This window comes from Pithys albifrons, chromosome 22 (genome assembly GCF_047495875.1).
Source record: "Pithys albifrons albifrons isolate INPA30051 chromosome 22, PitAlb_v1, whole genome shotgun sequence".
Taxonomy (NCBI): domain Eukaryota; kingdom Metazoa; phylum Chordata; class Aves; order Passeriformes; family Thamnophilidae; genus Pithys; species Pithys albifrons.
This window is the reverse complement of record NC_092479.1, coordinates 7,346,180-7,371,987: the sequence shown is the minus strand read 5'-3', so window position 1 is coordinate 7,371,987 and position 25,808 is coordinate 7,346,180. Positions and strand designations below refer to the sequence as shown.

The following is a 25,808-nucleotide window of genomic DNA, read 5'->3' as shown; positions in this document are numbered from 1 at the left end:
CAGCCTGGGAGGGTTTCCCAGCTCAGGACCAGGACACACCCTGGTGGTGCTGCCTCCCTCCTGTGCCAGGTTTCCATGCCAAATCCCAGGCAGATGGGCTGGAAGGGAGCAGTGGCAGGTTCCAACAGGTTCTGTGTCCAGAAGGCTGGGTCTGTGGGGTGGCAGAAAGCACCTGTCCGTGGTCATGCAGGTGAGATGTTGCTCAGGGCTCTGCAGCAGGAGCTCTGGACCATCAGGATACCTGCAGGGAGAAGAGTCTTCTATTCTCTAAATATTTATGAGCTTGCCTGCTTGCTTTCTAAGTTCTCTACTGCTGGAGATTGATGCTGAGTGTCAGAGGGGAGTAGCAGGAGAGGTGCAGTGACCCTGTGGTGTCTGGCCATCTGCAGCCTCCCTTCTCTGACTTCAGGCCAGACTCCAGGGCTGTGGCAGTGGCAGGGCTGGGACCTTGGGCTGCTCCTGTTCCCACCAGCAGCTTTGCCCTGTGTGTGTGTGTGTTTGGTGGAGAGCTCCAGGGCTGCTGAGAGAACAGCACTGGGGTCTCTGTGTGCCTGGTACAGCATGTGTAAATGTGCCTCCCTGAGTGTTCCAAACCTTTGGATTCATCCCCGGTGTGTGTTGGTGTGTGTGGAACAGGAGCAGCACCTGACCTCTGGCCTCTGAAGAGTCACCCCTGCTGTGTTTCCTCCAGCTCCTCTTGCAGCCACCACGGGCTGCTGTGCTCAGCTGTGTGCCTGGTAGTGGGGTTGGACCAGGAGCAGTGGCTTTGTGCCTTTGCTGCATCCCCTTCCCCAGCTTTGTGCCTTTGCTGCATCCCCTTCCCCAGCTTTGTGCCTTTGCTGCATCCCCTGCCCCAGCCAGGCACCTCTCACTGGCCAGCCCAAAGCAGGAGTTGATGCCAGGCCCCAGAAGGCAGGGAAGCTCTGAGGAGAGGATGGAGGGAATGAACTGCAGAGTCTCCAGCAGATTTGAATTCCTTAGGGATCTGAGTTATGCCCCGTAGCACAACATTAAAGCACAAAAATAACCTCTGATAAACACTGGGCTGCCACCGAAGGAAGAACCTTTTATCTTCCACAGTGCCCAGTCCTCATCCCCATCAAACACTCTGCTTCCTGGGCACGGATTGTCTCTTCTTTGTTTTTAGCATCTCCTTTGAGCTCTCCATGGGCCACCTGCCCCCGGGGCTTCAGGACCTCCTGCAGCATCCCCTTTTCTGCATATTTACAAGGCGAGGCCGCTCGCTGGGGCCACGGAATGGTTAAAAGCGACTTGATTTCCTAAATTGCTTCTTATAAAACGACCAGCACGTCTGCCAGGCTCGTCTCCCCATGATTACAGCTAATTACGATCGAGCGGACACCTCGGAGCCCCCGTCATGCCGCTTTAATTGTCCGTTATTCATCTGCAGGCTGTCCGGGGTGGCAAAGCACTTGGCAGCCCAGCGACCGAGGCCTCGGCTAATTGTGAGGCCTCGGGGATTAGGGCAGGTGATTACACACTTCATGGTGTAATTACATAAGCATCGCTTGGCTGCTGCCCCGGCTCGGAGCCGAAGGTCACGCGCTGCGTTACCTGAGATTAATTGGAGCTGCCAGCGGAGTGCGAGGTGCTGGCGGAGCGGTTATACGATTAGCATTAACATTTCAACAGCGACGGATCGATCCGTGGCTCTCCTCCAGACACAGCGAGCTGTGCAATTAGTTTAGAGGAGAGCTAGGGGAGGGAAGGAGGAGGGAAGGAGAGCCAGAGCCAGCCAGGGGATGGGAGATGGGGAGGGGAAGGCAGAGACGGGGCAGATGGGCAAGGGGTAGGTCGGGAGAAGGAGGAATTTTGGAGGGGGATCTCAGCCACGGAGCAGCATTTTGTTTTGTAGTGTCTGTTGCATAGAATGAAGATAAAACTACACTGGGAAGGTCTCTCCTTACCAGCCTCATCCCCAAGGAGTCCTTGTTTGGCTTTTGGTGGTGTTAATCCCCCCTCAGCTGCGTGGGACAGCTGGATCCTCCTGTTATCCCCCTCCTCATGTGTCATCCCCCCACTGAAATGGGGAGTGTGGTTGTGCGTGTGGTCTGTTTGTTGCAAGTCACAGGCACCTTCTGGCTCCCTTCCTCTTGCCCTCCAGTCTCTCCCGAAGCAGATTTTACAGGGAGATACTGTAAAATGAAAATAAACGGCACAGCACTTGGCTTTGCCTCTAGATGCCCTGGTGAAGGTAATAATGTTGTAAGTGGCCATCAAAAGGAATTAAGAGACGTGCAGCCGGAAAGCAGATTTGCTTGCAGGCTCCCAGGGCAGATTTGACTAATGGAAGAGACCTTGGCTCTTATTCTCTTCCTGCCTTTTTTTCTTTTTTTTTTTGCCTTCCCCCCTGCTGCAAGCAAGTGCTACCTGCTTTGCTTCCAGGCATTGTCCCCTTCCCACCACTCAAACCTGCCTCTTCCAGCTTACCTACCACCTGCTCTGTCCTTTCTGGCCAGCACCACCCATCCCTTTTCCGGCAGGACTCCTGCTCAGATCCCTCTCCCCATCTCTTCTGCCTGTGTTTTCTCCTGTCTCACTTCCAGATTTTCTCTCTAGAATTAAAGATAAGCCCTTGTCCCAGCTAGGACAGCGATTTTTTGCAAGGCATGGCAGTGTTTCCTACAACTCTTTCCAGAAGCCCTCTCCAGCTCCTGAAACACAGAATACCCTTTCAGCTGTAGTTAGATGAGGTAGAAACCCAAGCTTGATAAGGGGAGAGGCAGATGCAGCATCTATAGCTGTGCCTTTCCTAGTCCTAGACAGGCAAAATCCTTGTGGACAGCCCAGCTGAAAGGCCACAGAAGCAAAGGTGGGAAGTACATGGGACCTGTGGAGTCCTGGCTGCTTTCTTCCCCTTTTGGTTCTGCTTATTTTGGGTTTTTTTCTATCCATTTTAGAAGTTCTGCATGTTGAGTGAATATCCCTTTATCAAAAGAGCCTTTGGTTCATAATGCAGGTCATCTGCAGCCAGGATGTTCTTCCTGAGCCAGGGCCTTTTGGGTGGAGCCTCCAGGTTTTCAACTTGAATTTATTTTCTGGTTTCTGCAGGGAGATATCCCACCCACCACCTCTGCTTTCACCCCAGAACGCTCCCCATATTGCCCTGGGGCCCCACTTGAGACCTCCCTTCCTTGGGGTGCCTTCAGCGCTGTGCCAGACGCCAGGTGAGTGCACAGGTAACGCTTGTGGGCAGCCAGGGCAGGTGGGCAGAGCAAAGGTGTGGGCTGAGACAAACTGTTCTTCACCCAAACAGCCCAGAAATGTTTTCTGTGTCTCCCTATGACTCTTGTGCCAACTTCATCCTGGTGTTGCCAGCAGCAGGACCAGTTGCCTTGGGTGTTCTTTCCTTTGGTCCCCGCCAGCCTCTGTGGTCCTGTTTCAACCCATGGGAATGAGGGAGTAGATGGGCTCTAGAGCAGAAAGCAGCACTTAGTTGCCCTTTATTTCCTAAGTTAGTCCTCTGGAGAGGTGGCCCTCAGGTAGCCAAGAATCAGTGCTGAGATTAATAACCCCACAGTGCTGTTCTCCCTGTCCTCAGGTTACGGGTTCCTACAGCCAGCCCAAGCGGAGATGTTTGCACGGCAGCAGGAGATGCTACGGAAGCAAAACCTGGCCAGGTAAGAGGGGAGAGGGCTGGATTTTTCTTTCCCTTTCCTAGCAGTGGGCAGAGCAATGTGGGGTGACCCCTGCACAGGTGATAGGGTGGTGTCCAAGGGAGACCAGTGAAAATTGGGTGGGTTTGGAGGGAACACTTTGCTCCTGCACACTATGGAGCAGCGAGGCTGGGGGGTAGTTCCTCGCAGAGGCACTGCCAACATTCCCTCTGCCTCTCCCCATCCAGGTTGGAGATGTCAGCCGAGATCATCCGCCAGAAGGAGCTGGAGAACCTCCACCGCCAGAGGCTGCTGGCCGGCGACCCCCTGAGCCTGCACCCGGCGCTGCCCCCGGACCACCCGGCACTGCGCAACGTGCACGACATCCCGGAGGGGCACCCGCTGCGCGAGGAGCTGTCCCGGCGCAATGCCATGCTGGTGCTGCGGCACAACAACACCCCGCTGCTGTCCCTGAACCCCGGCGTGCCCGGTGGCAGCGCCTCCACACCGCCCAAAGAGCAGCCCCGGCGGGGCAGCCGCAAAACCGCACAGCACCGCGCCGAGCCGCCGGGCATCGGCGAGGCCAAGGAGGCGGCAGAGCCGCGGGCACGGGATGGCGCCCCAGACTGTAACGACGAGGAGATGAAGGACTCAGAGAGTGACGCGGATGTGAGCGATGAGAAGCCAGAAAGCCTGAAGGCCGAGGGTGGCGGCTCGGCCGCGGAGCTCAAGGAGTGCAAGGAGGCAGCCAAGGCGTGCGAGGGGGCCAAGGAGATGAGCGAGGCGGGCGCTGCCCAAAATGCCCCCTGCAGCTCCTCGAGCGCCGAGTCCCCCAGTCACCTGCTCGGCCCAGGCATCAACAAAGGCGAGGTGAAGTACCTCCCACCAGCCTCCATCCCACCACCTCAGCCGCTGCCCTTCGGGTTCCCGTACACCATGAGCCCCTACTTCCATGCAGGTGAGCACACAAGGCTCTGTTGCAGTGATGTGTTTTGCAGAGCTACAAGTGGGGCTCTTCCTCTTCCCCCCACTCCGTGGTATGGTGGTTGTTGCTTTCTCAATTTTTCATCGTTTTTTTCAAAAGGAAGAATTTCTTCATGTTAAACATTGGAATGGGATGCCCAGGGTGGTGGGGGAGTCTCCATCCCTGGAGGTGTCCAAGGGATGACTGGATATGGCACTCAGTGCTCTGGGTTGGTTGACAAGGTGGAGATCTGTCACAGATTGTGCTCAGTGGTCTGGGAGGTCTTCTCCAACCTCAGTGATTCTGTGGTTGTCTGCAGGGAACCAACCACCTTCTTTTAATGAGTATAATGGACTCAATTTGCAGTGAAGCAAGTCAAGGGCCATAAAGAAGGGCCAGCAGGGACAGAGTGAGCCCGGAGCACATGGAAAGGGAAATCCCCAAAATGATGGACTTAGGGATCTTGTAATTGCTTGGGCCTCCTTTGGCAGCTTGGGCAGACACCAGTAAATTATAGAGAGCTTCAGGAAGAGGCAGCAACAGTTACTAATGGCTGCAGGGTACTGTCAGAGTGGCCATTGCTGTGCCCCTTTCCCAGGGCAGAAGTGTATGGGGTGTATTACTCAGTGTCAGAGGCACTGGGATAGCTGGGTTGGTGCCTGTTGGGTGGGACAGGCAGGCAGGAAGGTCACTGCCAGCTGTGTGGTCCCCAGTGGCACAGTCCCTCGGCCAGCAAAGACACAGCTGGAACAGGGTTGTACAGAGTGGGGTGTCAAACCCCAGTAGGTGGGCAGGACAGGGTGGCAGCCCCACCAGCCTAGCCAGGAGCCAAAATCTGCCTCAGCTAATTACTTGGCTGAGCAATTAGCAGTAGGTAGGACCTCCTGCCTCCCAGAGGAGGGAGAAGGGGGGAACATGGCATGTGGGTCGCCAAGGCTGCCTGTTCTCTATGCAAAGAGCAGCAGTGGCTGTGAATGTGGCTGCCCATCACTCATTAGAGCTGCCTTCCAACCAGGAAGGAGGAAGCGATTTTTCTGTGACAGGCAGGTGGCCAAGATGATAAATATTCCTGCTGCCTTGGGCTGCTGAGGCTTCCTCGCAGGAGCCTTTTTCTCCCTGCCATTAAAAGGGGAAAGGCACAGCTCCGTGGTGCTCGTGGCTTGTGTGAGGCTCTGCAGGGAGGCCTGGGATGTGCATGGCTTTCCTCCCTCCCCCAGCAATGTGTGAGTTACTGTAATAGGCCATTTATTATTATCACTTCGAATTTATATCACGATTGTGTCTTGGGGCCCTGGCACAGATCAGGGCTGTGTTTCACTGCCCGGTTTGCAGGCACTCCTGATTTGTGGAGCCTGTTCCAAGGCTGTAGGTCTTTTCCTGAGGGCTCTTTGGCTTCTGGCTGGCTTCACACAGGGCTGAGGCTGTTAATCCTGCGTGCCTGCAGCGTTTGGGCCCCGTTGTGCTCAGCACTGCACAGCTCCATAGCAAAATCTCTCACCTGAAAAGCCTTGGGAAGACAGGGAGTGCTGTTCGATGCAGCACAACGGGTCGATGGGGGAGCTGCGAGTTCAGCAACTGAAATATTGAGGGTTGCATCGACCCAAGCACTGCAGCCGTCCTGGGGTGGGCTGGGGTAACGTGTGTCGGTGGGAAAACGTGTTATTACTGTGGCCCTTAAGGAGCACAGGCCACCTGGGGACAGACAGACAGAACTGAGTCGACCTCTCCCCTGGTGCCAGACAATTCCTGTAACCCAGTTTTGCACAAAGACTGCTCTTTAGACCTGGAGGGATGTGATGTTGTGCCCTACACTGGAGACTGGAATTGTAAAGTAGCCACCTAAGCAAGGCAGGTAACGTGGCAGGCCAAGAGGAAGAGCCAGAGGAAGGAGAGGGGAGGGGAGAAGCATCCAGCTGAAAATGACCCCTGAGTTTGAGGCAGTTCCTCTGGTCTTCCAGCAAAGGGAGGCTCCTCTGGAGGCAGAGAGCTGTTCTGTGCCCCTACTGGAGAGCGTATCGATGAGGCAGCCGGAGCAGGGTCGATTCCCTGAGCTGCCTTCTGGGGATCTGGCGGCTGCTCGATGACCTCATCTCATCAAGGTTTCAGCAGCCTTGCTCCCCTCCTCCTCCTCCTCCCACCACCCTCCTCCAGCCCCGTCCTTTGGAAAAGGTGAAGGATGGAGTGTGCAGGCGGCTAAAATCCTTCTATTGATCTGTAGTCTGGAGAGCAATTAACGCAAGCCTTGCCGTGCTGCTCCATGACCCGAGCCCTCTCCGGCGGGAGGGAAGGAGGGGGTGCAGGCACAGGGAGAGGGGTTAGACAGTGGCAGCAGAACTGATTAAATCCATAGGTGGGCTCGCTTCCAAGGGGGTTTGCTTTGTGTCTCCCAGCTGGCACCTGAATTGTCTCCTGTGATGCCAGGAGCACAAACTGGGATGTGTCTGTGCAGCAGGGATGGTCCCGCTGCAGCCCGGCTGGTGGATCTGCAGCAAAGCTTTCCCTTACTGGGATGGCCAGAAGGTTTGCTCCCCATGACCCCCTCCAGCCTTTGGCTTCTGTTTCTGAAGCAGCTGGATATCAGGAGGAGGGAGGGAAATTATAAATGGATTGCAGCATGGGTGGTGAGAGCTTTTACGTGGACACCTGTCCACACGACACTGGCCTGGGACGATGGATTCTTTTCAGTCCCCACACGCTGGGCCCCATCTGGTGAAATGCTCCATAATCCATTACCTGCCTCTTGGACCATCATTTATCATGGAGCGAGACAGAGGAGGCCTGGCAGGGAATGGATGCTGCCCTTTATGCCTCCTCGCAGTCCTGCAGCATCCAGTGACATGTCATTATTATAATCGAAGGTGCGTCCCTTCCAGCCACTTGGCACCTATTTGTTATCATTGTGTGAGCTGCCAGAGCAGGGGCAGTGGGTGCAGCCACCCACAGGGATGGAACAGACGGTGCTCTCCGTGCCTGGCACACCATGGTTGGGCAGAGCCATGCTGGGAGCAGCAAAGAGTGTCGTGGGAGCCTGGAGCTGAGGCTGAAGGGGGGGACACCTGTGCCTGTGGGAAGGAAAGGATGGAAAGGAGGTGGGAAAGGTCTGGTGGTTGCCCACAGTGAGTGCCCTGAGAGTCCTGGGGTGGTACAAAGTGCTGGCAAGGAGGGCTGCAAAGATGTGGCTGAGTCCCTGAGGCATGGGGGGGGAGAGAGAGGGATGGATAGAGCTGGAAGAGGCAGCAGCTGTCACAAAATCCCAGGCTGGGTAAGGTTGGAGGGACCCACTGGAGCTCAGCTGGTCCAACCTCCCTGTCCAAGCAGCATGTCCTAAGAGTTTGTTATTCTGGATTGTGTCAAGAGCCTGGGGGAGCTCCTGCCTCTCCTGTCTCTCCAGCCAAGACATCCTGGCACTGGAGCTGGCACTGGAGCTGGCACTCCTGTTTGCACAGACTGTGTGTGCAGGGAGAGGCACAGACTCACCCTAAGTTTTGGGAGCTGTGGCTGGTCCTTTCTGTGAGGCTGCTGGTGCTGGGGCAGTTGTGCTCTGTGCACATGGATGGTCCAGAGCTATGCCGGGGATGGGGGGGCTGTGGTTTTGGATGAAGCAGACACTGCTGTCACCTCCCCGAGAGGTGCTGGTGCTGCTCTGGGAACAGTGTGGAGGGTGAGGCTGGGAAGGGAAGCAGGAAACTGGGAGCGGAAACGGAGTGGAAATGATGACATAGTGTCTGCCTGCTCCTTGGGCAGACTGCTGTTGTTGTGAGGGCATCTTATTGGCATGATAACTTCCTCTGTGGATCCCAAGCTTTTCCTGTTCCCTTGGATGTGCTGGAGTGGCTCCCTCTGCACCTCTGTCTGTATCTTTTCCCTCTGACTGGTATATTACCCCAGGAATTGGCTACTCCTTGTCCTCTGGGGCTGTGCTCCCCACTGTGATTTTGTTGGATCCTGCTTTTCCTTGTCATTCTGTGGGGATGGACTGTCCCACCTGCTCTGAGCAGGCCTGCAGGTGTTACAGCCACAGCCCTCACCAAATCCAGCAGGGAAAAACCTTAAGCCCATAGGACAGATAATTTTGTCATGAGAGTTCCCTGGGAGAGAGTTTTTTCTGGTAATGTCCTTATTCATGCCTTGAAATGGAACAGTTCATACCCCTCATAAACTCTTTCTCTGCCTGATAATCCTGGATGTTCATATCCCTGTAACTGTCCCTGTGGTCTCTTGGTCTAAATATCACAGTAGTGAGTTCCACAGGTTAATAAGGTTTTTCTCCACCTGCTCCAACTCCAGAGTTTTCTGGAGTTTAGTTCCTTCATTACTTGTCTGTGCTTTCCCTTGTACACCCACAGCAGATGTGAGTTACTTTGCTGGTGTTTCTCTGCCCATTTTCATTCCTGTGCCTCTGCAGCTCCTCTCCCTGCACACACCCCCCATGCTGTCAGACACTGGTGATGCTGGGGGGGCTCCCCCACCCCCTTGGAGCCCATCACCTTCCTCGGTGCTGACAGGGCTGGGACCTGAACCGCTGTTGCGTTTCGGAGCGTTGACACCTCGGGCTGTGCTGTCTGTGCCCTGTCACGGGGGTGGCAGGGTCAGCCCGTCACCCGTCACACGCCTGGCCGAGAGAGATGCCCAGCAGATCCCGAGCCTGAGGCAGAGTCAGCCCTTGGATATTTCAGGCTGGGCTGGATTAGAAACGAACACTTGGAAAGAGCAAGAGTTCCCCAGTGGCTCCCACTCCACCAGGGAGAGGTGCTGGGGCTTGTTGGCATTCAGAGCACGTCGGCAGGAGAAGAGCTGGGGGAGAGGAGCCCACGGGGCAGGCAGAGTTTTCCTCTTTGTAGTGCCTGTAGAGAAACACTCCTTCAGGGTTTTTTTCCCCCTCTCTTCCCTCCCCCTATTTTTTTCCTCTGCAGCTGAAGAACATTAAACACATGAAATGCATTAGCTCAGATTTTTCCTTCCCCCCTGTCCCCCTCCCTAAGCTGGGGACCTCCAGGAGGAAGAGGCCTATGAATTGACCCTGCCCAGTGCTTTAATTGACAGGTCATTAAAGATGAATGTGTGGCTAGAGAAAAATATTCAGATTGCAGGCTAGTTGTTGTTCGTGTGGGATTTTAATGATTTATGTTTCTTTCTCCTCCCTCCTTCCTACTCCCCCCTCGACTCCAAACAATCCAGGCACCATGGGAGGTCTATTTCTGGATGGTGAGGAGAGCCCTGCGCTGGAAGACATCAGCAAATGGACAGTGGAGGATGTTTGCAGCTTCGTGTCCAACTTGTCTGGCTGCACCGAGTACACTCAGGTAAATCTGAACAGCCTCAGGAATGTCCCTGGAGGAACATCCTCCCTGTGAGCCCCGTTCTCTCCCTCCCTTCTCTGCCTGTTTTACTTGCACTGCCCCTCCTATAGAAGGTGCATCTCAGAGCTCTGCAGGGCTTGAAGCTTTTTGGGTTTTTTCCCCAGTATATTGCTAACTCTGCTGCTGGTGAAGACCCTGAGAAGGTGTTTGATGAGTCTTGTAGATGGACAGAAATAAGGAGGGAATTCAGTGGAAGAGGATGGGATTAGGGGCAAGGTTAGGAGTGAACACCTGAGCTCATCATGGTTAGTGGCTTTGTGTTGCTTGTGTCTCACTTCCAGCTCCTTGCAGAAGCTGCAGATGTTCCATGGTGACTTTGTGTGGGGTGGGTACCAGGGGGTCCCTAAATTGGAGTGGGCAGCCCGTGGTGCCAACCAGCCTGGCAGAAGGTGTTGTGTTTCTATTCTTTTGCTGCCCCCAGCACATTGTGGGGACACAGTGGGGTTGGGGGGGACCCTGTGCCTGCACAGGCATCAAAATAACCTCAATGGTGACTGATAGTTCATGACAGTTGAGTTGGAACCTCAATCATTAGTGGGGCTCCACAAGTTGGGAGGTGCAATATAAAACCCAACCCTCTGTGTTCTTGCCTTCACATCTGCCTGAGGCCACAATCAATGTGCCATCGAGGGATACTCCTCAGTGCAGGGATACTTGAGCTGTCTGGGGCAGCCTGGTAAGAGGATGTGTAAGGGAAGGACTGGAAGTGGCAGAGGTAGGGAGGCAAAGGGCCAGAGTTCAGGACAATCCAGCCTTTCAGTAGGGAGACATCTGAGGCTGAGAACAGATCTGGGAAGGGAGGAGGGAGAGCAGGAGCTGTGCTGTGACATCCAGGCTGGCTGAAATGGGATTTCTAACCTGTTGCCCCTCTCTTTGACCTGTGCTGTGTCTCTGTGTGCATTAGTGAAGTGCCTTTTCCCAGAGCTGAGCCTGTCCCCAGGCATTTTGGGAAAGGTGAAGCAATTCCCTGTAGGTTATGTTGATTTAGTCCAGTGCCATGGGGAAAAGTGCACCCCCAGAGGGATGGGGAAGCAGCAGAACCCAGGAATCAACCCCACACCTCCCTCTCCTTGCTCAGGTGATGGATAATGTGCTTTCAGTCTAAAGTCTGTCCTTCCCTGCCCCCAAACCAGGATGTTAATCCCATCACAACATGCTTTGTGAAAACCAGTCCTGCTTTGGAGCAAACAGCTGTGCTGGGGATTGAGGAAAGGTAATGTTTGTTATGGAGATGGGGGACAAGGTAACCTTCCCAAGTGGAATGACAGGGATTTGGGTAGTGCTTAGGACTGGATCAGGGCCAGGGATGTGTGGCAGGGAGAAAGGTCAGGTTCTGATTGTGGCAGAAGGAGGCAAAGGATTCTGGATAAAAAGAGATGGATGGATCATGGATGTTTATGGGAGCATCTGTGCATGCAGAGGGGAGTTCAGGAACTGGGTTTAGTGAGGATGAGGGTGGGTTCATGAGTGTGCATGTGTGGGCTGCAGTGTGTGTTGATGAGAGCTCAAGCAAGAGGCTCTAAAAAGAAAACCAGCTTCTCACATTGCCTGTTACCCCCAGCCCAGAGGAGTGCCCTTGCACTGGTGGCATTGCAGTTTATCTGCATTCCTGTGCTGGGGAAGGACAATCAGAGGTGCCTGGAAGCTTCTGAATCAGACCAGTAGGAAATGTGCAGAAATCTTTACAACCCCTTGCAGCAGGAGGATCATCCATTTACACCTTCCATGCCACCTGGTGCACCAGAGGGGAAGGAATCAATAGCTGAGGTTCAGCAATCCTCCCAGTGCAGCCCAAGTAGAATATTTGATGGTGATGGGACCTGCTGCAAACAGCCCCTGGCAGGGCCTGGCTGTGTTGCACTGTGTGGGGGTTTGTGGCTCTGAGGAATGATGTGTTTTATGCCATGGTTGGGTGTTTAACAGATTTTTTACTATGTGAACATGCCCGTGTTCAGGGGTGACCCAGCCCCGTGGCCCTGAACTGCAGAGCTGTCTCTGTTCCCTGCTCCAAACCCGCAGCTGCTGGGGAGGTCTGGCACTGCTCTGCAGGCTGCTCCTGCCAGGAAAACCCTGCAAGCTTTGGTGGAATGCTGTGCATTTAGAAATAAGTTTCAGGCAAGCAAAACAACTTGGGCAAAAACAAAAGTTGCCATGACCTGGAGAGTATTCAGCTTTGTCTCTGCAAAGCTGTGTCTGTGGGACACCCAAAGGGGATGTTTTTCCCAAGTTCAGGCTTTTTGTGGAGTGTTTTAGTGCTGAGCGAGGAGGATTTTGGCTTCTGGCCATGTTGGCTGCAGAGGAGGGAAAAGAAATTGGTGTAGTAAGTTTTGCTGGGTCAAAGAGCAGCAACATGTGCTGCAGCCCTGAGCAGCTTTGCTGGAGGAGCCCAGCAATAAAAAAAACCCACTTGGCTCCCCAACAGCCCCTGCCAGTCTGCAAAGGGATGGCTCCAGGCTGGGGTTTGCTGCTGGAAAAGAATCCACTGGGGTGAATTTAACCCCCTTTCCCATAGGGATTAGTAACAGTGTGTGTGAGCCATTGCAGGGAGAGAGGGTGAGGATCAGCCCCACAGCTCATTTGGAGGAGCATCAGCTGTGAGCTGGGGTGGGAAAAACGCTGAGGAGGTTGGGGGGCAATGAGGGAAGGCAGGGGGGGTAGCAAGGAAAACAGGGAGCTGAGTGACACCTCCCAGAGCCACGGGGAGCTGGTGGCTCCATTACCAAAGGGTGTCCATTAACTGTGGAAATGGAGCCTGTTGGTGCAAATAAACACCCCGAGGAGGTTGGTGGGAGTGTCACCTGCACTGTGTGTGAAGAATGGAGCAATAAGACCACACAGCCAGACCATAACCCTGCTAGCAGGGCACATATTAGGTGGAAAACTCTTGCGTGACCCTGTCACTTGGAATAGATAGAGGCAAACCAAAGGGCTTTTTTTTCCCCCTCCTTAATAATGTGTTAAGATGGTGCAGTTGTGCATGGCTGGGTGTATTAATGTGTTGATATTATGTGTTGATATTGTTTTCTACGACTGTACCAGCCCTGCTGCCATTTGTGTGTGCACATCACCAGGTCTTGCTTCCCTCAGCTAATGAGGTGAGGGAGAAGAGCCCTGTGATAGTTAATGGTACTGTCTGAAGGCCAGGTCACCCTGTGGGATCCTGCCATGCTCAGTGGTCCTGCTGGGCTCCCTCCAGCAGCACTGTGGCACTGCAATATTTATTAGCATTGGGTAAAAAACAAGGGCTGAGTGTTATAACAGACCAGTGAGGAGGGATCATCCTCCCTGATCCCAGTGGGTGTTCTGGGAGCAGGATGGGCTGCACTCTGCAGGCTGCTCATGTGTTGTAGGGATGGTGCTGATACCTGACAGGCAAAGGAGGAGACAGAGAACAGTACAGAAGTGGCTGCACATGAATCCATTTCTGTCTATTTTGGCTGGAGACTGGGAATTAGCAGCTTTGAGAAGGAAAGGCATGAGCAAGCAATCCCTCCGTTTTCCATGGCATTTGCCTCACTGAAGACTGCAAATACTTTTTGGAGTCTATTGGGTCAACTTTGTCCCAATATCCATACAAGTGTGAGTGACATTGGATTTGCCAAGATGTAATATTTTCTCCTGCTTTCTGCCCTTTTTTGGAGTTGGGCATGTCATTCTTCTCAAATCTGCTACCAAACAAACACCAGGCTTACTGAGAGAGCTGCACTTAGGACAGTTGGTTTGGCTGCTAAATCTGGGATGAAAAACTTCACACCCCATCCCAACATTGAGAAAAAAAGGGAAAAAAGTATTGTTTTATGTAAACTATCCCAACCAGCCCTAATTCCCATGCCCGTGTGTGTCTCCTCTTAATTCATTGGCTTCTGACTGTGGATACAGGACTGTAAATACCTCTGGTGTATAAATAAGGGCCAACCTCACCACTGAGGCTCTTTGAGTTCACCTTTTCCCCAGTGCCCTTCTGTGCAAGTGCAGGAAAAGTCCATCAGGTGTGTCAGTAGCATTTCTGAGCCTGGACCTGTGTTGTGGTTCCCTGCAGGTATTCCGAGAGCAGGCCATTGATGGGGAGACCCTGCCCCTCCTGACAGAAGAGCACTTACTGAACAACATGGGGCTGAAACTTGGACCTGCCCTGAAGATAAGGTCACAGGTAGGAAAAATCTCCTCTGTAGCAGCACATAGTGTGATTTAAAGTTGTGTCTAACCAGAATGGGGCTGTCAAGAGATGTGGTTTATTGAATATAATTTATTAAGCCTCTGCTGTCCTACAGTTACTTTGCTGTTTTCCTGCCTCCCTCACAGCCAGCCATGGTGATTCCATTCCTGTTGCTGCCACTTCCCCTCAGTGGGACTCAAATATAGGAGAACATCTCCCCTGGCTTCATTTTTTTCCATGTAATGGTCAGAAAATCACTTCTGACACATGTGAAGCAGAGGCTGTGCTGTGCATTCCCCAGGGAGCTGTGTCAGGGAAGGGGCTGTGACTGTCATGTGCACGTCCAGGGCCTGCAGGGACAGTCACAGTTCTGGCACAGGTCCCCAAACCCACAGGCTCTACATTGGTTAGATTATGTTAAAACAATAAGAGCAACTTTACTACTTTCCCTCCAGCCCTCCCTGTTTATGAGGGGGCTAATAAAAAGGTTCTGTGGGCAATTGTTCCCTGTGGGTCAATTCAGTAGGAAATAAAACTCTTGTGTTTCTTAAAAAACAAGAGAATGTCAAATAGCTCACAGACATTCCAAGATTGGGTTTGTGGGGTGGAATATGAGATATGGGCTGGAACTAGAAAAACCCACTTCCATTTAATCAATAGTGTTTAAAGTTCTATAATAAGGCTCTGCTGGGGGGGTAAGTGGGGAGCACTGATGCTGCTCACTGAATAATATGGCAGTTGTCTGGGTTGAACACCAGCCTGTGTTTTTGTTTAAGCTCAAATGTGAACCAGCTGTGGAGGTGCTGGAAGGCTGTGGGGCCTTTGGCCCTTGCTGGGAGGCAAGAACTGCTGCAGGAGAGCTGGCTGGGGCTGCAGGAGGGAGAGGTGCAGGCTCAGAGCTGCCTGGGCAGGGAACAGCAGCCTCTCTGCAGCAGGGTTTTTGTTCTCGGTGTTATCCAGCCCAGCCTTTGCCCTTCTAGGAGCAATTCTGCTCTTCTAAAGTGGACATGGTGTGCTGTGCCATCAGCAGCAGAGCAGAGTTCTATCAGACTGTCCACCCTGTTAATGAAAGGACTGAAGGAGTTGGAATCAGTCAGCACTCCTTACCTGGGGGTGTCCCAGCCCACCTGCAGCCTGGAAAATGTGGATTCAGGGGCAGATCTTGTGCCACACACCACATTGCCCAGTAAGACAGCTGGAGAGCACAGGACAGAGTTCTGTAGAAGAGGTGAAAACTTGCCCTGATTTGTCTTCTAGGTGGATTGGGAATGGTAGTGGTTCATTCCAGTGATGTAACCATGGACTCCCAGAATGGTTTGGGTTGGAAAAGACCTTAAAGCTCATCTCCTTCCACACCCTGCCATTGGCAGGGCCACCTTCCACTAGACCAGGTTGCTCAGAGCCTTGAACACATCCAGGGATGGAGCATCCACAGCTTCTCTGAGCAACCTACCTCTTCTATCTACAGGTCCCTTTGGATACAAACCCTGGCCTCCTGCAGGAAAACAAACCTGAAAACACGCATGAAAATCTGCAGGATTCTCTAGACGTTTACGAACATTTTACCTATTTGCACCTTCCTGCCTTTAACCCACACCCCCCTTTTTTCCTCTCATTTCTTACAGGTGGCCAAGAGAGTGGGCAGAGTGCTGTACATGGCAGGTTTCCCCATGGCTTTCCCTCTGCAGCCCCCCGGGCTGCGGCCCCCGGAGCGGGACGTGCCCCCGGCCGAGCTCCGACCGGCGTCCACGGGCAGCGTGGCCTCGCCCTTCGGGAGCAGCATCCCCTCTGCCAGCCGGGGCTCCCCAAAGCAGGAAAACGGGAACCCCTCCCTCCTCCCCGGGCTCAACGACACCACAAAACCTCCGTCCTAACTGTGGACACCTCCAGCTGCTTCTGGGACTTGGAATCCAGTGGGACAAGCCGAAGGGTTAACGCCAGAGCCTCCTGCCAGCGGAAGGAGATGCAGGAGTGAGGGAGGAAAGGGAGGTTTCAGTTTTTCTTTTTTAGATGAATTTGCTTTTTTTTTGGTTTGTTTGGGAAAATTAAAAAACACACAGAAGATTTAAAAACTGTAAAAAAAGAAGGGAAGGAAAAGAAAATGATCCAAAGATGTCCTGAGACAACGCAAGTGAAGAGAAGGATTCTGGAGGATGGCTGCAGCATTCCTGTTCCCTTTCTCACCCCTTCATGCTCCTCAGAGATGGATGGAGAGCCCTGGACAGGGAATGAACACTGTTCTTTGCCTCATCCTGGCTGTCAGGATCTCCTGGGTGTGACCCCAAGCAGGGAAGGGGAAGGGGCTCTGCTCCTTCCAATGGTACTCAGCACCCCTGAGCAAAAAAACCCATAAGAAAAATAATCACACCAACCACCTTCCCAGATGTCTCCTCCTCCCTGGAAACTGTGCACAGTTCCTCATTCAGGTGTCTATGCATCTCTAGCAACTATGAAAACAATACCAAAGACAGACAAAAAGGAAAAGAAAAAAAAAAGGAATAAAAAGGCAAGTTCCCGTCCATGTTTACTTCCGTGCAGATGGTACGGCACCGGCGGCTCCGTGCTGGCCCCTGCCCTGGCACGGGGTTCTGTCAGCACACAGCAGAATGGACTCTGCCTGTGCTCCAGCCCTGCAGAAGTGGGTTTTTTTTCCATTAGATGTTTTGTTTTAAAGAGCAGAAGAAAAAAGTGTGTGCTTTGGTGGGATGAAGGGTCACAGCCTCACTCCAGAGTGGCCGCTCCCTCCTCATGTGTCCAACAGACTCATTTATACATCTGGGGTGGGGGTTTTGTGTTCCTGGGGTTGGTTTTTCTTCTTAAAGCCTTGTTACAGAGGTGGATGTAGTTGCACATTCTGGCCTGCTGTGGACCATGAGACACATCCCTGAGCGTTCCAGAGGAGGGGAGGGATGCTGGGGGGGGGGTCAGGCTAAAAACAATGGGCAGAGTTTTTACTACTGTGAATGAGCTGGGAACTCCTGGGGGTGACCTCCTGTGACTTGTACAGTTGTGAACAACAATCACATGTGGTACTTTTCTCTCTCTCTCCCCTGCCCCCTTTTTTTTTTTTTTGGTTTTGTTTAAACGTTGCACGTGCTACCGTTTTTCTTACAAAATAGCTTGGTGGTACATTAGCTTCTTTATATTGTAAAAAAAGGAAAAAAAGTCATTATCCATCACATCACGATACAAATGCTTTCCAGCAATCAATTTAAATAAAAAAGAAAAACACTTAATTTACAAATGGTACCTGGCTTTAACCAAGAAGTGTCTCTCTCCTTTCTTTCACTGTATGTACAGTGGGGCCACGTGTTGTACTGTGGGTATTGGTAACTCCTGGTGCATCAGGGAGCCACATTTCTGGGCTAATAACCAATCCAAGGGTTGGTTCATAGCTGGCAGAAGGCAGCCAGCCCCCTCTGGCCCCCTTACAGTGGGCTATAAATAATGACAATAATAATGATGTTAATAATAAGCCTCAAATTACTAATTTCTGAGGTTAACCTTCCTGAAGAGAGGAAGTATCTGGGGGCAGGTCTAGTAACTCCTGTAACTGAAGAAGCATTCCCTACTCCTCCTATTCCTGCTGCTAAACTCCAAAAGACAGAACAAACTCTGAATGAAGCCAACACCCCACAACACTGTGCTACACTTACAGCCAGCTTGACTGAGCTGATAAAGACTTCCAGTGAAGCTACAAAGCTCTGAAACACACTGTGCAATTCTTAAGACCTTCTTGGCAACAGGATAAGGGCCCCAGAGCAAGACATGGGGTGACAGGAGTGATTGGTGGAGCAGAGAGGAGCAACCTTCCCCAAAAAATCTGTACTTCCCTTGCTCAGCTCACTTAGCAGGAGCTGAAACTGAACCCTGTGCTATTTAAAGCAGATTTTTAATGAGGGCTTTTTATTACCTCTGCTGAGCAGTTTTACTGGCCTTGACATGACCACAGTTTTATTGTTACCAAAAACATAACTGGTAGAAAAAGCTGAGAGTCCAAGTTGTGCCTCTGCTGCGTCACTGAGCGAGTCCTCGGTGGCACCCAGGGCTGGCTCCCACCCACCGTGTTCCTGGCTCTTACCACCTGCTCCAGGTGCTGCAGGCTCAGGGAATGCAGTCTGTGAGGGATCTGTACAGAAGGGAGGCTGTGAGGGAGCTCAGTCATCATCAGAGAAGGCCAGGTCCTCCACGATGTCCTCCTCGCCCTGGGCAAGCTGTTCCAGGTCAGAGCGTGACATCCCCTGGGGGCAGCTCCTCTGCTTCCGTGGCCCTTGGGAATCCTGAGTGTCCTCCTCGCCTTCCTCTGTGGGTGATAAAAGACAGAGAGGTGTAAATCTGCTTTACTGGAGCAAGCATGAGGGGAGTCAAGGCAACTCATGACTAATTAATCCCAGACACTCATTAATTTATTGGCACCTCTGCAGCTCCCGGAGCGCTGCAGGGTGCGGGCACAGCACTGGCTCAGAGGGACCTGAGCCCAAACTCTTACACCTGAGGGAAAAACATAAGGGAAAAACTGGAGGGCACCAGAACCCCCCAAACCTTCATCCCTCCCAGCTCAGGTCAGTCTTCCTCACTGGAGATGTCAGGCTGGGCTTTGAAAGGTGACAGGAAGGAGCTGTCACAGGTACCAGCAAACCTTTGACTTGCTAAACTATTCCCCAAAGAGTGGGGAGCACAGGTGGGAAATGGTTTTTAGGGCCTAAGCAGTGGCACAAAAACCATCAGAGAAGCCCCACAGCAGCCCCTGGCAGGGCCAGAGTGTCCCTGCTCCATCAGCTGAGGGGCTTGGCAGGCAGAGGCATGACCATGCTGATTGTGGTTGGGGCTGAGCAGGGGATGGAAGGGGAAGATGCTCCCTCCTGAGCTGCACAAAGCCTGGCTTGGCATCCAGCACAGCTCTGGTGACAGAGCTGGCAGCCTTGTCGTTTAAAGAAAGCTGCTGTTCTGGTCTCTTAAGGGCACACTGATCTGGCAGCTTCTCACCCCAACACCCACCAATTCCAGCTAACGGGCAGGAGTGACCAGGACTAAACCCAGAGGCTGGTCAGTGGTTCTGTGTACACTGTCCAGTGCAGAAACCCCAATAAATGCAGAATTTGGACATGGTCTCCTACCAGTCCTATCCAGGGGGGACCTGCTGAGAGCAGCAAGTAAAGGGCTACCCAGTGCAGCACCCCATGGCCCAGGCAGTGCTCAGATGAAGGGGGATGTGCACCCTGCACACCCCACGTGTGTGTGACCTCTAGGGAGCCTCCAAGCAAGTTCTCTGATCTCCAGGCTTCTGTACCCCTTTGGGGTGGGCTGTACTTGGAGTTTGTTTGAGCCTCACTGCAGGAGGCCCCTGAAAAGAGATGAAAAGGACTGGGGGCTTTCTAGAGTGAGGCCTGAAGAGACCTTAACCCTTTCTCTTCTTGGTGTAACTCAAAACTGCCAGGTCTCCCCACCCAGGGGGTGTGTCTGTGTGTGAAGTCCCTCCTGACACCCTCAGCTCACGCAGCAAAGGAATCTTCACTCACCAGTGCTGTCAGTAATTCCCCTCCCCTTTGCCCAGTGCTCTACTCACCATCTGACTCACTGTCTCCTTCAAAGTCTTCCTCATCATCCTCAATTTCGTAATTTCCTTCTTCATCATCGTCATCCTCACCATACTCCTTGCTGCTCTCCTCTGAGCTGTCATCTGATCCCTGCTTGGCTTTGGCTTTACCTGCAAATATTTTTACTATGTAAATGGAAAAGTGAGGAGCAGCACAAGTGCAGGCAGTACATTCAAAGGGCAAAGAACTCAGAAGGGCCAGACACACACTAAAGGGGATATTTCTCCACATTTCTCACACATATCTCTGCAAAAGCCACATCCCCCTTTGCACCAGAGGCCCAGAGAAGGATGGATTTAATTTCAAAGGTACCTGCCAGAGGCCAGGACACAGAGCAGGGTTTTACTGCTAAAGCCCAGAATTTGCTGCTACCTGGTATTTATGGAACACAAGTGGCACAAGAGCCAAGTTTTCCTCATGGATCTGTCTGCCCTGTTCAGAGGGACAGGAAAGCTGGACAGAGGAGTACAATGAGAAGAAATGAGACTGCTGAAAGGAGAGGGAACAAATCCCACAGCTGAGACCAGAGAAGGGCTGGTTCTGAGATACAGTGCCTGTGTTATCCTCCCCTCCACATTCCATGGTTAGTGGAACTGAACACAGACTGGTTCAGAGCACCCTTGTAAACTTCTCTTAGCTTTATTCCCCTGTTAGTCACAACAAAAATGGCTAGAACAGGTACTGCTGCTGAGCCCAGCTCTGTGCTGCAGGTTGCCTGCCCTGCTGAAGAATCTATTTATTCACACTTCAAACTCTGCTTGGAACCTGCCTGCACATCTTTCTCCCTCTGTGGTCCCTGGGCCACACCATGGTGGCTATTTTTTGTCCCATCCTCCCTGTCCAGCAGCTGACCTGTGTTACTCACTGAACTGGATACAGAGCCATCAATAAGCTGGCTGCCAGCATTCCCAGCTCCCTGTCACCACCCTGTCTGCTCTGCTCTCACCCATCTGTCAGCTCTGCCAGCACAGCTCCCCCTGAGGGATGGGAAGCCACATCCCACAGCTGGAGCTCCCAGGCACTGAGAGCCCTTGCTCCACAGGAGATGGATTGCAGTGCTGTCCACTGCACCACATCACAGTGATGGGCACCTGAGCAGCTCAGGAAACAACCCAGGGCATGCTCTCATCCATCAAACACCAGCCAAAGCACCAACAGATCCAGCAACCAGCTCAGCTCAGAGGATACAGGAAACCAGGTGTGGGCAGGAATTGGCCCTCAGGTAATTTTACCAGCTATAACACAGGAATTTACTGAACTTCTCCAGTCTCCTGTTCAGCCCCTGCCTCTCCTCAGAGGCCCCAGCACAGCCTTCACACAGAAATCCCCAATTCCATCTCCTGAGGCACAAGTGCTTCAGTGAGAGCCCCGGGGACAGTGCTCAGAGTGCTGTAGGGAGCCAGTTCTGTGCCCCTGTTCCTCAACCCCTCCAGCCAACAGCAGGAATGTTCCCACTGAGAAAGGGCCACAATTCTTCTGGTAGGAAATGAAAATGCCTGACCACTCCCTCCATGCCCCTGGCCCCCACCAGTCTGGCATTAAATTGATGTAATATGATTATGTGAGGGCTAAATGAAGAAACCTGTTCAAGTTCATTAGGGCTCAGCAACACCTAATGTGTACAGATCAGTCATTACCACCATGCCTGGGGAGATGCTCCCTCCTCGCCTTTAATTGCCTCATGACCAGGCAGCCCAGCACCTCTCCCTAAGCCATTAATGATTTCCAGCCTTCCCTTTCCTCCCAGACGTCCAGCTGGTAAACGAGAGGAATGCAGGTACCTCCCCAACCCCCCCCAGCAACACACAGACTGATCAATCCGTGCTCTTTCCTCCCCAGCTCCTGGTTCTTTCCCGCTCAGGTGGTTCCCAAAATGTGCAAACTGGTTTCTCTGCCCTCTTCAGCCCTTGCAGAGATCCCAGTCAGGGAGTCTCTCCTGCCTGCCAAATGCTTTCCCATTCCAGAGGGCAGCTTGTGCTCATGTGATGGAAGTGTCTGCATCCACCACCTTTCCTGCTCCCTTGGGGAGGATGCCAAGGGGGTGTGTGATCCTGCTGAAATGAGCAGGCAGCTTTCAGCTCCACCTGCACAAGGGAAGGGGAACCTCCCCTAGATCCACAACATTAGAAAACAATTGCAGATGTATCCCTTTCCTTCCCTTTCCCACACACCTGCTGCACACATCAATATACTGCTGACATTTATTCCAGGTGTGGCAGCACCACAGCCAAGGTGAGACCAAAAATAACCCACCACAAAGAGGCAACAGGCAGCATCACCTTAGAAGGACCATGGTGCTGGGATCCTGATCAGTGAGCAGGAGGCTTAGAGATCCCCACAACACACCAGTGCCACAGTTACTTCCACAGCACCAACTTGTCCTAGATCAGGTCTCTCTCCCTGTCTCTTTTCAAGGTCAGCATCACTGGGCAATCTCAACTGCACTCCATGTCTTCCAGCTAAACTTGTTTTCTTCTCCCAAAGGTCCATCCAGGGTAGTCTTGCCTCCCTGCCTAGATTTCTACTATGAGATGCTCAACATGTCTGTCTCTTAAAAGTAGTCTGAGGCCAATTCAAGATGAAACAAAGTCCTACCATTGTCACAGACTCTCCTTTTGCCTCATTAGAAGAGAGGAGATTGTTCTGCCTTTACAGGTACAGAAGTAACTACACAGGCCACAGCAGCTGCAGGGCCTCCCAAACTCCCTTGCATCTGGAGGCCACCCAGGAAAACAATGGCCACCAACACAGGGAACTGCAGCACTGGCTTTCCCTGACAGTCACTGAAAGCAGAGCCTGGCTGGGAACATCTCACACCCCACACAGAGCAAGAACAAGAGCTCATTGTATGTGTCTCCCAAGACACAGGCGCTTTTCCAGCCCCCCTGTTCCCTGTCCCACTGTGCAGTCACACCACTGCCAGAGGGGACTTCACCCTGTGCCACAGCTCCTCTGCCTCCACATCCATATGGGGCTGAGCACAGTTGCTCCTGAGATGGAATATGCCTGCAGGGCTGCTCCCTTCCTCCAGAAAACACCCTGCTAAGAACAAAGGCTACTGAGAGATGGCTGACCCAGGAATGTTGGAAAGCCAGGCCTAGCACTGACACTGCAGTGCTCAGACTAGACAGACAGCACAGCTGTGGGACCTAAACCGAGCAAGGAGAGCCCTTGGATATCACGTGGAACACAGTCCTCATGTGCACTCTGTCACAGTGAATGTCAGCCCTTTAGAGCTGCCAGAGCCTCATGCACAGATGTCACAGCACACGCCCAACATGTGGATTGCAAATCCTTCTCACTTTTGCTCCCCTCCCATTCTTTGCCAGATCACCTACAAAAAATCCACTGACATCAACCCCAAGCTGTCAAACTTTGCTAAACTTTTCTTCTTCCTGTGCCACAGCTGCCTGTGAGGGAGATGATGTGCTTTGGTTCTGTGGAAAGTTTCATGGTTTATCCTCACACCTTACACTGCACAAGTCACCCTATTGTATGAATGACAAGGCCTTTAGAAAACCTGTGATATCCCAAACATTCCAAATTGCAAAAAGAACATCCAAGTTCTCAAACTCTGTGGTGAGCTTCTCAGGCAGGTTCCACAATTTACTGTGGCCCTCTCGTGGCCACAGCCAGAGGGTGACATCACCCACGTTCTCCCAAGTTTTCTCAGCTTGCCAAGAATACTTGAACTGTCAAGTCATCATAAAATAAATAAATCAGAAGTGTGTGCAAGGAGAGGACCAAAGATCCTCGTGCTTGTAGCCAACCCCTACAATGCACAGAACCTGCACAGGATCTGTGTCCAGCCAAACATCTCCCAGTTTTTGGGCTCTCATGTTGAGGTCAGTGCATGTGACAAAAGAAAGGTGCCAAGGGGATGAGAGAGAATTCATGCACAGAAAGACTGGTGTAAGACTAAGGCTTTAAAATGAGCTGGATTGACAAAGTAGGAGAGGGAGAGAAACATAAAAGCCTCCCAAACACCTTCTGTCTTTCGCTAAGAACATCATCCTCCTGTTCTCTCCCTCCCTACCAGTGTATCTTTTGACCCCAGCATATGGAATTCTGGACAGGAGAAGGCATGTCCAGCCCCAGCCCTGTACCTTTTACAGAGAATCCACTGTTCTTCTCCTCAGAGTCACTGTCCATCTCAAAGAGGTCCTTGAATTCCTTCTTATCTTCCTCCTTTCTTTCATCGTGCTTCTTGCGCTTGATTTCTGGGAAGTTCAAGTCTTCAAGCTGGAAAACACCAAAACCAACAGTAAGGACAAACCTTAACTTGTACTTTTAAACATAAAATGCTGTGTTTAAACACAGGAACTTGGCTTTGCCCAGCCTGCCAAGACCAGCTGGGTCTGTCTGCTGCCAACTAGGGGGGCCACAGATTTGTGAGTTGGTCACAAAGGTGACTGACACATACAAAGCACTGCTGATCTATTGATCTTTACCTAATAAACCACTCATGCTAATGGACCACCTACTGCTGGTACCTTAGCAGGGATAAAAATGCAAGATATCCATGACAAAGTGGCTATAGGATCTCTGGACTGAAAGCCACACAAGCCCAGTGAGCTCAGGCAGCACAATCAAGACAGACTGTGCTGGTCATCTCTGAATGAAGAGTTCCTCCAACACCAAAAGCCCTGACAGCTACACCAAGGCTCTCATTTTGGGTGCAGATTTCAGCACGGTTAGATGGAGAGAGCTGGGGATGCTCAAGGTCTGTCTGCACCCCCATCACTCGCCCTCATGGAGATCAATGGGCCAAGAGCCTCCTGCTGCAGCCAGCCAATATCAATGCCATTAAGTACTTGCAACTGACACCACCTCACTGCTCTTTACACCTCTCCGGAGGGGGATTAGGGGGAGGATTTACTTGCAAGGGCTCAGGCCAGCAGGGCAAAGATAATCAGAATGCAAATTAAATCCCAAGTGCTCTGGGAACATCAGCTGCCCGCTGCCCTGCCTGGCTGCACACCCCCTGGGATGCACTCAGGCATTAGCACGCATTAGCTTGCTTGGAAACATTCACCCTGCGAGTAATAACTCATTTGCTCCCTCCCACCCGTCAGACCACCCCTCAGCACACCCCTCTCCGACCACTTCAGCCCTCCCGTGAGCTTCTCCCTACGGGAACAGCAGGGAAGGGCAGCCTGGGTGGGAAAGGAGCTCTCAGCAGAGAGAGAAAGAGGATGGGGAGGAGAGGCAAGGGAGATGGAGATGTGCATTTGCTCCCGCAGCCAATTCCAGCAATTTCTCCCAGCCTGTTTCACGGTTATGGTCCCCAGCTGGGCAATATTGATTCTGGGAGCTGAGCACTTACAAGCAATAACGTGCAGCACTGGGATGGAAAGTCAGAAGCTGGTCAGAGAAGGGGAGAGGGGAGCAAATCACCGACCACCATTTGCAGGGGCCTAATTTTGTATTATCTTCCCACCTGCTCTTTTTTTTCCACTGAGAGAGGCCTCTGCTCCCAGCAGCCCTGCTGGGCTGTCTGTGCTGGGAGGTTGTGTGAGGGGAACAGCACAGCACTGGCTTTCCAAACTGCAGTCATTTCATGCCAGAGAAGAGACTTGGGAAGCAAAATGCACCAAGGGCAGAGATCCAGAGGCACTGCCAACCAGGTGCCCTCAGCTGACCTAGTGACAGATTGCCACCATCCTCCTTCCCAGGGTGGTTATAGAATCACAGGATGGTTTGGGTTGGAAGGGACCTGAAAGATCTGATTCCAGGTCCCTGCCACAGGCAGGGACACCTTCCACTATCTCAGGTTGTTCCAAGCCCTGTCCAACCTGGCCTTGGACACTTATAGGGATGGAGAGTCGACAAGCCCAGAAATCCCCCTCACAGGGCAGGAGGGTGAAAACATTTCCATTTCCCCATTATTTCTGGTGGACATGACGGGCTCATGTGCTGGCAGCATGTTCAGCAGAGAGCAGAGGCTGTGAGTTGGGGCTCCTTGATATTTTCACACTGCCTAGGGAAGTTCTCATTTCCACAGGCAGCCTGCAATTTTGGGTGACATCAGCACTGGCTGAGCTCAGTCTGAGCATATTAAAAAGGACTGGTGTGGAATGATGCTGAGTTGTGCCACCTCCAGCTTTTAGACTG

General features: G+C 52.4%; 2 protein-coding genes across 9 annotated transcripts in view; one reads left to right on the top strand and one right to left on the bottom strand.

Moving 5' to 3' along the window:
- The window catches only part of SAMD11 (sterile alpha motif domain containing 11), a 104,347-nt gene extending 86,926 nt beyond the window's left edge, over positions 1-17,421 (top strand). For 4 of the 8 annotated variants that reach the window (XM_071575521.1, XM_071575523.1, XM_071575524.1 and 1 more), the window contains exons 9-14: positions 3,073-3,188; positions 3,542-3,641; positions 3,866-4,575; positions 9,760-9,884; positions 13,981-14,091; positions 15,723-17,413. In XM_071575521.1, the coding sequence (XP_071431622.1) occupies positions 3,073-3,188; positions 3,542-3,641; positions 3,866-4,575; positions 9,760-9,884; positions 13,981-14,091; positions 15,723-15,971 (1,411 nt within the window). In that variant the 3' untranslated portion in view covers positions 15,972-17,413. Of the gene's footprint in view, positions 1-3,072; positions 3,189-3,541; positions 3,642-3,865; positions 4,576-9,759; positions 9,885-13,980; positions 14,092-15,722 lie in introns of all 8 variants that reach the window. The other 4 variants (XM_071575519.1, XM_071575520.1, XM_071575517.1 and 1 more) reach the window with 2 other exon arrangements.
- Positions 17,422-18,016: 595 nt separating this feature from the next.
- Positions 18,017-25,808, bottom strand: part of NOC2L (NOC2 like nucleolar associated transcriptional repressor) — a 37,869-nt gene continuing 30,077 nt past the window's right edge. The window contains exons 17-19 of the mRNA XM_071575525.1: positions 23,801-23,936; positions 19,664-19,804; positions 18,017-18,400 (exon numbers count right to left, since the gene is read on the bottom strand). Coding sequence (XP_071431626.1) covers positions 18,255-18,400; positions 19,664-19,804; positions 23,801-23,936 — 423 coding nt within the window. The 3' untranslated portion in view covers positions 18,017-18,254. The remainder of the gene's footprint in view (positions 18,401-19,663; positions 19,805-23,800; positions 23,937-25,808) is intronic.